Here is a 12,504-nt window from a genome sequence, read left to right as displayed (position 1 = left end):
TGTTTATTCAGGACTTTGGGGACACGCGGTCGGCGTCTGTATGCAGTTTGCACTATGCCTCCCCCTCTGCATTCCGATACTTTTTGTCTCCGCGTTGACGCGCCTGCAAGTGATCAGTTACAAGTCTCCTTTTATTACTCTTCAGTTCGTCCTTTACCTGGGTATTTGACACTCCTCTGCGCAATATGTCTATAAGCTATCCTGACCACCCGAAAATAAGAATTCTGCATTCAACGGATTCATTATACTCCTGACTACCGTCGCTGTTGCCTTTCTTCCCTCCACTTATTACGCGCGTAGATAACAGATTACCGGTCTGTTCCACTGTGTGGATGCTCTTTTATACCGGGCCTGTGATACAGCCTTTCGAGCTGCTGTCCCACATTTCATCATGGCTGATCTGCCTACAACGCCTCAAAGACGAGGGTCATGGTCCAAGGTTGTCATATTTGTCTCACTATATGTCTTGTTGCTCGAATCCCTCATCGAATGGGTGCTTGTGATATATCTGTTCGTCAACCAACAAGTCGATTCCAAGATGCTGCCGAGCTTGATTCTGGTTCTCATTGCGGTAAGATCTCTCTCATTATACCTGTCATAATTATCAACTGATTCGGATTGTGGAATGTGCAGTCTCTCTTCACCGTACCACTTGTGGTTTTGCATAGCCTACTCGCGTGGCAGTACAACAGAGTCCAAGGATTCCGGCGGCAAAAGAAATTCTTGCACGCCGTTTGCACCCATCTTCTGCGGCTGACAACGATTGTCTGGGTGGCAGCGAGTGTGGCGGGCTTGGTGGTCATTTCGCAGCAGATTTCCTGTCTTCCGGACAGTATGAACGGCGGATTCTGGAAAACCGGTGTCAGCTGTGCGCTTCATAGAGCTGCCGTTATCGTTTCAGTTCTGTCTTTGTAAGTGATGACAAGTCCCCATTCGTAATGAGAAAAGTATTGACGAGAATCTTTTAGTATCACCGTCTGTCTCTATTTCTGCTCCCGCGAGCTTTGCCGCCGCCCTTACGACGTTTCTCTGTTGGGGGTATACTCGCAGCGACAGCCAATCCGCGACGACAGTATCTGTTCTCAAACAAGCTTTGACAGAGAAAGCTCCCTAAGGAATGACATTTACTACCTTTGCCGTGGGCCTGATGTCACGTTCGGCACCCAGGGAGTCTATATAACGTCCAGCAACGACGACCTCATTGAAAAGGCCGTTTCTCCGACTATTCAGCATCCTCGACCGATACGTCCAAAGTCTCAACTTTGGCTTGATACAGACCAAGAATGCGAAGCAGCAGAGATCCTGTCAGGGACAACTCTTGCATCCCCAGGTAAGACTCGCGCTACGGAAAAGAGGCAATCAGGTCGACTAACGTGATTCCCAGTATCTCGCACGCCTACTGTCGCAACGCTGAAAACTGCAAGCGAGGCTTCGTTACAAGTTCCTCCCTTTGCGGAGCTGTCCGGGACTCCCGAGGTCCCTCCAATCCCTCCTTCACTCGGACACACGAGACAAAAGTCATCCATATCATCCCTTTGCAGGTCCCTTCTCAAAGTCCTACCCAAATCACTTCCTCTGTCGGCGGATCCTCAGATCCGCGCTCTAGCTGAAGCTGATCCCCGTCGAGATATCGAGCAGCAATCACAGGGCGACGATGTTGCTGTAAAGCAGGAACAAACTGGGCAGTCACCAACCTCTTCACCCAGACAGAACCCATCCCTAGCCTCTACACCTGATCGGCGTTCTGAGATGGAAACCTCTGTGGCTCTAGCTGAGTTGAAAGAACCTTCTCGCTCACGATCAATGACAGCAAATTCCGCCGATGCTCCCGAAGTTGTGGCACCCCCGGCCACAGTTCGCAGATCCAATACTTCAAATACCCTTCCTGCGTCTCACTCTGCCTATCAGCCCCAGCACCCGGCTTACATGCTCATCCCACCAAATCAGATCGCCCGACGGCCGATGGACCGACCTCCCAATCGCAGGGTGTCCCTCATTGAGCCTAACACGGTAGCCCGTCGTCACACGCATCGCTACAGCCAAAGACAAAGACCAATCTACCAGTTCGATCCAAACCAGATTCCTCGTCACACTCAGAGCCACCATCACCGCCCTCACCAGCCATTCGAGCAATACCGTCCTATGGGCCCCGCCTGGCGCAGAAACGACGTTGAAATCATTTATCCCAGCACACGAAGGCCGCGCAGCTCGACTTGCGGCGGGATTGCTTCCGTCGGACACGGACACCTGGATAGTATCAGGGAGACAGGCACATCCGTGGACGAGGCTCGAGCAGCTGTGACACTTGATGGTCGATGGAGGCGAACCATCCTCAACGGAAATACGTACCGTGGTGCCAACCGCACCAGTTTGTATGGATTTAACTAGTATCATTTCTAGTCTGCTGGCCAGACACGTTGAAGAAGGAATAAAGGCCAACCAGCGAGAACGCATTTGATATTGTCAAGTGGCTTCAGTCATGTTTTGTTATCGGCTTTGGAACGCCATCGCTTTTTCTTTCATCCTTATCCGCATGCCGATGGGTCTTCTCTCTTTCCTTGAAGTATTTATACTGAACTCCTTCTGTGTCATATGTTTGAAAGTGATCATTTTCATTTCATGCTGGGTTTTTATTTATTTATTTTATTTTATTTTTTAAAGAGATCACTCTTGTAACGTGTCATATACAGTGTTTATCTCTATCACTTGGAATTATGCAACGATCGTGATGTGGACTTGAATTGAGCACTATTCCAAACATAACCCACCCCAGGGGAAACGTTGCCCGAAGAGTAGCCATTGCGCCTACATTATGCCCAGAGCCCAGTATCAACCGATTAGAAACTTGATGATCTTACACATAGAGACAACCCCACGCAGACCTTCCAAAGCAACGCCAATGACTCCAAAAAACCCGAGAGAGCAGTGTATGGGGGAGGACATTCATGCTTTCTGTCCCTCCTTTTCCTTCCTCGGAGCATACTTATATCGATAGGCCTGCCCGGCCCGTCGTCCATCCTCGCCGAGGTTCTCCTTGACGTCGCCGACTTCCTTCTCCCCCCAGGCCCACATGAGGGCTTTGCCCATCCGCTCCCTCTCCTTCAGGAGTAGATCCACGCGGCGCTCCCACTCTTTCTCGCGCTTCTCGACAGACCGGGCGATTCGCTCGTCCAGCGCAGCGGCCGTCTCTTCCTTCACAGCGATCACAGATTGGAGTCTTCTGACCTCCGCGTCAAGAGATTGCATTTGAGTCTCTTGCGCTGCACGCGCGGCGAGCAGGGACTGCACCTCGGCTTTGAGTTTTGATTCTTGCTTCTCGGCAGCAGCCAGGAGATCACGTAGCTTGCTAGTTGAGTCGGCGTGGGACGAACGTAGAGTGGAGATGGCGGTGGCGTGTGCTGTTTGGAGGCTCTTGAGTTGGGCGCGGTACGACTCTTCGAGCTTCTCCGTCTGGCCGACGTTGCGCGGTGTGGGAGGTGAAGGGGGAGGACTGGGTTGCTGTATCTTCTTCTCTGCCTGAAGATGGCCGATGGTTTTGAGGGCTTCTGAATGTTCCGCCTTCATCTGGCTGAGTTCACCCTGAACTTTATCCAAGCTGGTCTGCAGGTCGTCTACGCGTTTTGTGAGGCGGGTGTTCTCGTCTTCGATCGACCTGAATAGGGTCTGCGCCTCAGCGGCCTGTTCTCGAGACCGTTTCAAATCGAGCTCAAGGGCCTTCCGAATCGCACATGCCTCGTCCAATTCGGCCTGGGCCTTGGCCAGATCTTGACGATACTTCTCCATTTCATCATCTTTTGACTCGGCATCCCTTGACAAAGAAGGCTTTCCGGAGGAGCGTGTCGTGTTATGCGGGTCGAGATCTTTGATAAGTTCCAGAATCTCGGTGTACGTATTCCTTCCCCCAGCTTCTATTGGCATTTCTGCCGCCATGGCCTTGAGGGCGTTTCCTTGAGCTGTAACCTGCGACTGGGCGCGATTAAGGTCGGCTTCAAGTGTGCTATTCTTCTCTTCTAGCGGGCGATTCTTGGTCTCCAGAGATACAACCTTCTCTTCAAGAATTCGGTATTCTTGGTTCGCCTGGTCTAGTTCCGTCTCCAGCCTGTCGATCTCCGTGAGATTATCATCGATTTGGGCCTTGAGCCCATCGATCTCAGTATTCTTCTCTCGCAATTGTAGCTCTTTCGCTGCGGTGACATCTCTCAGCTTGGCTAGGGTCTCCTCGAGCGTAGCATCGCGTTTCTTCAACTGCTCCTGCGCCAGGTCCAGTTGCTGACGTAGGTACGCAATCGTCTCCAGTCGCTCTGCGTCCAGGTCTGGGGGCGTATTCCTGCTCTGCAGCTCCTTTTGCATATCGCCGAGCTGTTTCTGAAGCGCACTGAGTCCTGACTGGCTGAATGAAGATCTCCGCATGTACGAGTCTTTTTCCTCGTTCTGCTTCTGGAGCACCTGTATTTGCTGACGCAAAATAGCCTCGTCGTCGCGTTTCGCTTGAAGTTCGTCCAACTGGCTTGATTTCTTCTGCAGTTCTGCCTGCAAATGCTTGATCTGCTCCCCCGCAGAAGCGGCTTCCAGTGCCCGTCTATGGTTTCTCTCTAACTGTTGATCGCGGTCTCGAATCACTTCCCTTAACTCGGCGATTTGACGCCGCAAATCCTCGTTCGAATCCGTCGTATCTCTCTGCAGTGTAACCGTCTGTCTCTGGACAGACGGGGTGAAAACTGGTTCGGCTTCATCATCGGGATCCTCCTCAATATCTTCCAGCTGGGTCATTTCCTTAGCGAAAGCGCCTGTCCGACGCAGGAAATGGGATGGAGTGGACATGTCAACAGGGGGTCCGAATTCACTGTACTCGCCAACTTCCGCTTCATCATCTGGGCCAGGCTGCTGTAAGCCCTGGCTCTGTTGTTGTGGCTGTTGGTCCTCCTCCTTTTCTTCCCCTTCCCCCTCATGCTCGTCTCCCTGCGTAATCGCTGGCTGCGGATTGTCCTTCAAGTGTGTCGATTGACCCTCCTCCCAATCCTCGTCCTCCAAGTCATCATCCATGCCCATCAGGTACCTCTCCATGTTGGCAGTAAAGTCCTCCGGGCCACCGACTTCGGAAAGCTTATCCTCCTCATGCGGCAATTTCAGATCCGGTAGTGTATCATCATCGCGAGCTACCTGTGTGCCGGGAAATGCGCGAAAATCAACAGTATATTCCGCTAGTCGCGCATCGAGTTCGTTCGCTTCATGATCGGGAGACGAAGCTCTGGATAGCGCTGGCGAACGCGCACCGTCAATCTCGGCAGCGACACGGTCGGAACTAGGGCTATCAGCACGTGGAGGAGAATCAACCAAACTCTCCTCCGGAGGAGGAGGTGACGATGGCATGAACAAAGGCGTAGCGATTGTAGACGCGCCGACCGTGTCGTGGGTTGTCGGGTCTGGCGAAGTGTAGCGGGTGTCGACCATGGTGAGATCCAGTCGGGTGTTCGCTCAGGCGAACAGCATCGTTCGGTTGGATGGTTGTATAGATAGATGATATTGATAATGCGATAAGAATCTCGATGCGATAGACACGAAGATGGCCCCAGAAAATCAATTGAGATGGGTGGATTATCGCCAGATTGACAGATGAGAGGATGATCTTCGATCCAGAGAGAAGCGCAACTTCTGTATGCCTGAGTCCTCAGGCAACAGTATTTAGATTGTTTATAGAATGCCTGATTAGGACTCGCGGCACCGTGACGTAACACACTCAGCATTGGGCTTCATATTCACTACCTAGGTAATCTTGGATTCTATCTGGCGATAATTTACAGGTCTAGAATACTTCGCATCATCATAATCTACATTATAAAATCTTTGGAGACATTCATGCCGTCCATGACTCCTCGAAACCTGGGCCCGCTGCAGAAGGCTCATGAGGGCGACGTCGCTCTGCAGTGACGCCATGATGTTTCTCCGCATGTTCAGCTGCTTTCCTCGCCGCACGACCTCCTCGAGAAGCGATTTCGTGCTGCCGATGGACAAGTCACTATGTGCTTAACATGATGCTTAGCCTCCCTAATCTCACCTGTTTCTCAGGGTCCATATTATGGAAGCCTCCAACACCCTTGGCTTTGCCTCCCTTGCGACCACCCTTGCGACCAATCTCGGAGAGCTCTTCCTTGGGACGGTTGGCAAAATTGCCTGGATTTGGGTGATGATGGGCTTCAGTTGCGACCCTTGCGGTTGTAGTCCGCCAGAGAGATGTAGATCGACCGAGACGGTTCGAGAGGAGATGTGGACGAAACAGGAAGCGTTGCATGATTTCCGGTTAGGAGATCCCCTAATTCACGAAATATGTGGATCGTCAAGATTCGATTGGCGGAAGGAATCAGAAAAATGACTAGGAAATTAGACCCTGTAGTACACTATCTTGCAAGGCGGATGTTTATGTAGCCCTGCCAGGATGCTTGCAGTCGCCTCCATGGCGAGAACGATGACTATGCCAGGCGGCGAACGTCAAATCGTCCCTGTTTATTGGAATGTAGTGAGTCTGCGCATGTCAAAGTAAGCAATCAATAGTCAGGATTTGCTCATCAACTCCCAAGATTCCATCTTCTGCTTGTTCGAATGTTCGTTGATTGGTCGGAAAATTAAATCCGTCTGACAGCCGTCGATGTCATGGTGAAAACATCCTCATGATCATGTGGGGATGGACAGGCAAAAGCTGTACAAATGACTGTAAGATGTTCAGAGAGGTAACAGTGACTGCATACAAATAAGAATTCGGATGATGCTGGTTGCAGACTTAGATAGTAGATGGTTGTCGAAATAGAGTCAAGAGACACAGGGGGGCTACTAGAGATGAGTCAGCAGGTGATCGCAGGTGCTCAGAGCAGAGAGTCAGAGACGTTCATCGAAGAATGAATCTCATAAGGCTGAAAGAAAACGAATGCTGATGTCATGTCCCATTGGAATTCGATATTAATCTGCCTGCTAAGACCCTAATAACTGAGAGTTTTACATCAAAGTTATGTACTCCTGGACTCTTCCAAGGTGGCTTCCGCTGCACAGCGTGGTCGTCTCACACTTCCAAGATGGATCTTTGGCGTAGATAGGCGCATCTGACCTTGCGCAAACGTCATACTATTCTGCAGTCAAGCCTCAGCCTTGATCGATTGAAACATGCCCTGATATTCACCCATAGTCCATTGCAGGATCTTATCAATTGCATAATCCCAAGATGGGCAGTGCTAGATATAAAGGACTGGCGTTCATCCAGAAGCTTCTGGGGACTGCTTACACCAGGAATTTCATACTCTGCTGATAGACAGGCACAGAATGGCTTCAATTCGTACACTCAATTCGCTACCAGCGTCCATCTCCCGATATAGCCGAATTTCCAAAGTCGTAGCCCCAATTGCGGCATATCGAAAGTTCTCGTCGTCCACTCTGCGCTTAGATCCGGAACCTTTCAAGGACGGCAAAGATCCTCGGACAGTACCTGTTGCGACTTCGCCGGAAAAGGCCTATCCCAATTTTAGTCTACGCGACAAGGCATATGTTGTCACGGGGGGCGGGCGAGGACTGGGGCTTACCATAGCGGAAGCCATGGTACAAGCGGGCGCACAAGGTTAACTCGCCTCTGGTTTGACATCCTGATGGTTTCTCAAGGCTAACTCAATTGATCAATACAGTGCATTGCTTTGATCGATTAGACACTCCTCACCCCGATTTCGCACTATCGCAAGAAGCGTCCAAGACTATGCAAGGGTCAATACATTACCGTCACGTTGACGTGAGAGACAGAGAACACCTGAACAAGGCGATTGGTGACATCGCCAAAGAACACGGGCAGATCGATGGACTGGTAGCAGCCGCAGGCATTCAGCGCGTCAAAGAAGCAGTAGACCACACTCCCCAAGATGTCGCAGAAGTGATGGACGTCAACTTCACAGGCGTCTTCATGTCCGCCAACGCCGTCGCGCAGCAGATGATGTACACCAAGCGGCCGGGGTCCATTGTGCTCGTGGCCAGCATGTCAGGAATGATTGCCAACAAGGGTCTGATCTGTCCTGCATACAATGCCTCCAAGGCAGCAGTTATTCAGCTGACGCGGAATCTGGCGATGGAATGGGGTAAGCATGGGATCCGAGTGAACGCGCTGTGTCCCGGGCATATCATTACTCCCATGGTTCAAAAGAACTTCGAGGAGGTTCCCGGCTTGAAAGAAACCTGGGAGCAGGAGAACATGCTAGGTCGACTAGCTGTTCCTGAAGAGTTCACAGGTGCCACTATCTTCATGCTCTCACCAGCAAGCAGTTTCATGACGGGAAGCTGTCTTGTCGTTGACGGTGGACATACAGCTTGGTGAAGGATCGTGTAATTACATTTGACGTGTAGATATGATATTATGACATCCCGCAAACAATATAGCATCTATGAATTAGTAGTTTAGTACCGCATTACCCATCTTGTCTGTCATAACTAGTTAGAGAGGGACAGCTGAGTCAGCAGCATCTCCAACGTTTTTATCATTCATCGCCAACTGGTCATCTTTGATTGGATCTGATTTTCTTTTGTTCTTCCCACTGTACGGAGTCGACGCCTTAGATTTCAATCTGATTCACACATGTTTCAATAGCACATCACCAATGATGGTGTCGATATTTCGGCAGATTCTCCAGTCGATATTCTCAGCGGGGCAACAGACCATCCGCTCCATCTCCGAATCTCTCGAGACAACAGCTGTTCCTCCACTTCCCCGCAGCTATTCTTACGCGACATGACTGCTTGCATTGACCTACCTCTCTGTGCGACATACACATCAATTTAAATCATGCCTCCAGTGCCCGGACGACCTGAGCAACGTCGCATCATTTGTTACCATCAGACCCTGTGTCCAAACCGAGGCGACTATGTCTCTGTGCTGCCTCTAGTGGAGAACAACACCGGCATTACCCACATCATCATCGCAGCCTTTCATCTGAACGCGGACCCAGGCCATATCACGCTCAACGATGATCCACCTGATCATGAGATGTACGACCCGCTGTGGGCGGAGATGCCCGGGCTGAAACGCAGCGGTGTCAAGGTGATGGGAATGCTCGGCGGAGCAGCCCAGGGGTCCTATAGATGTCTGGACGGCGACCAGGAGAAGTTCGAGCGGTACTACCAACCTCTTCTGGCGATGATTCGGCGGCATCAGTTGGACGGGCTGGATCTGGATGTGGAAGAGGAAATGTCTTTGTCCGGCATCATTCGGCTGATCGACCGATTGAAGTTGGACTTGGGCGATGACTTTATCATCACACTAGCGCCTGTCGCGGCGGCTCTCTTGGGAATTGGCAACCTTTCTGGGTTCGATTATCTGCAGCTCGAGCAGCAACGAGCGTCCAAGATCAGCTGGTACAATACGCAGTTCTACAACGGCTGGGGGCTGGCCGAGGACCCCCGGATGTATGCGGCCATTGTGGCGCAAGGATGGTCACCACGACGCGTTGTCTACGGGCTGCTGACGAACCCAGGAAACGGGTCGCAAGGCTACGTCCCGCGAGAAAAGATCGGGCCCATTCTCGCAGTGTTAGTTGAGCAGTTTCCGGACTTCGGAGGTGTCATGGGCTGGGAATACTTCAATTCCATGCCTGGTGACCAGCAGAAGCCATGGCAATGGGCGGCAGAGATGTCGCTTAGTATGCACATGAAGGACGTGCTAGCTGCTGCTCGGCAGATGCTCACAGCGGGACCTATGGCCGGCAGTTTGATGAACGTTCTTCGAGATATGATGAATCAACGATAGATTGATATTGAAACACAGACATGTGTCTATGTAGGTGTTGAATTTTTGAAACACCCTCTAGTTCGCAATGAAGATGTGTACATGATTAGCCAATTCTATTGCACCTACAGACTCATCTGGGGATGTTTTGACTTGATGTGTGGCATACAAGTAGATCAAAGACTGTCGATTGCAGCGGATGTCGTCATACCGCCAATAAAGCAATTCGCCTCTTCTGGTTCAATGTCTCATATCTCATACACACGCTCCTTCTTCGTAACTATTTCCATCCAGTCTTCTCTTCTACACTGTTATCCCATCTCTAAAAGACTGCCTGACTTGAGATGACTTCTTAACTCTCGGTAGCTCATCCACGACTTGACTTGCAGACATGGTGTCCATCCCGCGGATTGCCGCCGCAACGAGTTCCGCGATCCTCAGGCTGGCGACCTTTGTGTTTCTACGATGGGTACGTCTCTTTTTTGACCTTGGAATTTTCGAAGATAGTTTACTAAGTCGTGACTTAGGTCCCTGGACATCATTTTCCGCCCATTATCTTCACATCATTGGCAGTTTACCTCACGTCACTGCGGTCCTTACTCTACCAGGACACGGAGAGTGCTGCTCCGCGCAATGATGCGAAAGATGCCAGAGGCTCCGGTAATTAATGCCCTCCTTCTTTGTGTTTTGCCTATGGTGCTGATATTGGTCTCCAGGAAGTATGGAGCGCTCATCTGAAGCTCGGCCGCTCAAGACGCTATTGACTGGTTTGCCCTGTTCTCGATCGTCCCGAGCGACGCGCCTGACGGCCTTGGTGAACATTGTGCTTGCGCTTTTGACTCTTGACTTCCTGCTACGAGGCGTGGTATTTCATTCCGGCAAGAATCTCACCTTTTCACGCATCGGTTATGTCTCCCCCACCACGGTCAATCTGCTGGTACGAGAGCCCGATTCCACCCAACTCCCCCTGGTAGTCTTCTATCAAGAGATTATGCAAGATGACCCATCAAAATGGGTCGAAGAGGGCATTATCTATGCGCTGGATGACTCGACCGATTACACCACATCCGTGACCATCCAGGGCCTGAAGCCGTCCTCCAGCTACCGCTACTCTCTGTCCAACAATCAGACAGGCACCTTCGTAACAGCTCCTCTGCCAGGCACGGAATCGGCCAACAGACTGGCATTCGTGACCTCGAGCTGTATGAAACCGAACTTCCCGTACAACCCGCTGTCGCACTCGCTCCGTATTCCCGGCATTGAGACGATGACCGAGACCGTGGCCAAACTGCCTTCCCTGCTACGTCCCGCATTCATGTTGTTCCTCGGCGACTTCATCTACATCGATGTGCCACAGCGGTTCGGGTCGTCCGTGTCTCATTACCGTAGCGAGTATCGTAGAGTGTATTCGTCGCCGTCATGGTCCAAATCCGACGCCATTGGCCTCCCCTGGGTCCATACGCTCGATGACCACGAGATTGCCAATGACTGGTCCAAAGGAAACACGACCGCGCCCTATCCCGCCGCCGCCGACCCATATATTCATTACCATGTCAGCGTGAATCCCCCCATCCCACCGCTGGCATTCGCCAAACCCGAGAACACGACGTACTTCTCTTTTATCCACGGCCCGGCCTCCTTCTTCATGCTGGACACACGCACCTATCGCTCAGAGCCGGCGCAAGCCGACTCTACCATCCTGGGATCCGCCCAACTTCAATCCCTCCTCGCGTACCTCGCCCGCCCCGAACCCGCCGAAGTCCGCTGGAAGATCATCGCCTCCAGCGTCCCCTTCACCAAGAACTGGCATGTCGGCACCACCGACACCTGGGGCGGGTTCTTGCACGAGCGCCGCATCGTCTTCGAAGCCATGTGGCGCGCCGAGCGCGAGCTCGGCGTCCGCGTCGTCCTTCTCAGCGGCGACCGCCACGAGTTCGGGGCCACCCGCTTCCCCGATCCGGCACTGGATTACACCGGCGAGGATCTCCTCGCGCACACGGCGGGAGAAGGCCTACACGAGTTCAGCGTCGGCCCGCTTAGCATGTTCTATCTTCCCATCCGGACATACCGGCAGACCGACAGCGAGGATGTGGCGGTCAAGTACATCCCCGACGGCAACGTCAAGTACGGCCTTGTTGACATCAGCACTCAAGACGAGGAGATTGACACCGTGTCCGGTACGCTGGTGACGGTCCCAAGCTCCGTCCTGACGTATTCCCTCTACGTGGAGGACCAGGTGGTGTGGAAATACAAACTCAGCGTTCCCTTGCCCGAGTACGATTCCCTGATGGAGGCTTCGTCCGCGAAGCATCCGCGACTGCCTCCTGGCAAGGTCCTGGTGGACAAAGGGGAAGCGGAATGGTGGCTTGCTGCAATCAAAACCATGGTGGGTCGATTTGAGGAGGTAGCCGGCCGGTTGGGACGCCGAGTCCTGGACGAATTCTATGAATTGTTGGATAAGACTGAGAGAGCGGAGAGATTGAACTGATATTGTCCCCATGTGCGGACAAGGAGGCTTGCTATTAAATGTATTTACTACCAGATACTGGGAGAGAGTAACGGTTGCTTTGTACCGGAGTTTGGAAATCTTAATCATCCCATCTCATGCGCATTCACATCTCCGTCTCGGCTATACAGCGTCAAATGTCGAAAAAAAAGTATGGTTATATATGTTGAGGTCATCCCAAATGATCGAAATAGAAGGCACGCCCAACACCGTACAAATGCTAGACCGATCCGAAACTGCAGATCAATCGCCC

The 12,504-nt window shown here is 51.9% G+C and overlaps 6 protein-coding genes across 6 annotated transcripts; 4 read left to right on the top strand and 2 right to left on the bottom strand.

The window, feature by feature from the left end:
- Positions 1-391: 391 nt before the first annotated feature.
- CDV56_106132 (uncharacterized protein) lies at positions 392-2,388 on the top strand (the record flags this gene model as incomplete). The annotated part of the gene is made up of 4 exons (XM_026759751.1): positions 392-571; positions 634-911; positions 969-1,330; positions 1,385-2,388. The coding sequence occupies 4 exons, from the start codon at positions 392-394 to the stop codon at positions 2,386-2,388; spliced, it is 1,824 nt and encodes a 607-aa protein (XP_026614802.1).
- Positions 2,389-2,943: 555 nt separating this feature from the next.
- On the bottom strand, positions 2,944-5,451 carry CDV56_105934 (putative spindle pole body associated protein SnaD; the record flags this gene model as incomplete). Its single annotated transcript, XM_026759553.1, has 1 exon — positions 2,944-5,451. One exon carries the CDS (start codon positions 5,449-5,451, stop codon positions 2,944-2,946), a length of 2,508 nt encoding a protein of 835 aa, XP_026614801.1.
- Positions 5,452-5,854: 403 nt separating this feature from the next.
- On the bottom strand, positions 5,855-6,289 carry CDV56_105874 (KGG domain-containing protein; the record flags this gene model as incomplete). Its single annotated transcript, XM_026759493.1, has 2 exons — positions 5,855-5,998; positions 6,056-6,289. 2 exons carry the CDS (start codon positions 6,287-6,289, stop codon positions 5,855-5,857), a joined length of 378 nt encoding a protein of 125 aa, XP_026614800.1.
- A 1,019-nt stretch (positions 6,290-7,308) lies between these two features.
- On the top strand, positions 7,309-8,341 carry CDV56_105726 (oxidoreductase, short chain dehydrogenase/reductase family; the record flags this gene model as incomplete). Its single annotated transcript, XM_026759345.1, has 2 exons — positions 7,309-7,600; positions 7,665-8,341. The coding sequence occupies 2 exons, from the start codon at positions 7,309-7,311 to the stop codon at positions 8,339-8,341; spliced, it is 969 nt and encodes a 322-aa protein (XP_026614799.1).
- Positions 8,342-8,806: 465 nt separating this feature from the next.
- Positions 8,807-9,766, top strand: CDV56_105617 (putative class III chitinase; the record flags this gene model as incomplete). Its single annotated transcript, XM_026759236.1, has 1 exon — positions 8,807-9,766. The coding sequence occupies one exon, from the start codon at positions 8,807-8,809 to the stop codon at positions 9,764-9,766; it is 960 nt and encodes a 319-aa protein (XP_026614798.1).
- A 370-nt stretch (positions 9,767-10,136) lies between these two features.
- Positions 10,137-12,233, top strand: CDV56_105427 (alkaline phosphatase family protein; the record flags this gene model as incomplete). Its single annotated transcript, XM_026759046.1, has 3 exons — positions 10,137-10,214; positions 10,273-10,405; positions 10,462-12,233. 3 exons carry the CDS (start codon positions 10,137-10,139, stop codon positions 12,231-12,233), a joined length of 1,983 nt encoding a protein of 660 aa, XP_026614797.1.
- Positions 12,234-12,504: the final 271 nt, after the last annotated feature.

Source organism: Aspergillus thermomutatus, assembly GCF_002237265.1.
Source record: "Aspergillus thermomutatus strain HMR AF 39 chromosome Unknown NODE_84, whole genome shotgun sequence".
Taxonomy (NCBI): Eukaryota; Fungi; Ascomycota; class Eurotiomycetes; order Eurotiales; family Aspergillaceae; genus Aspergillus; species Aspergillus thermomutatus.
Note: the sequence above shows the minus strand (reverse complement) of the source record. Positions and strands in the feature narration are given on the sequence as shown.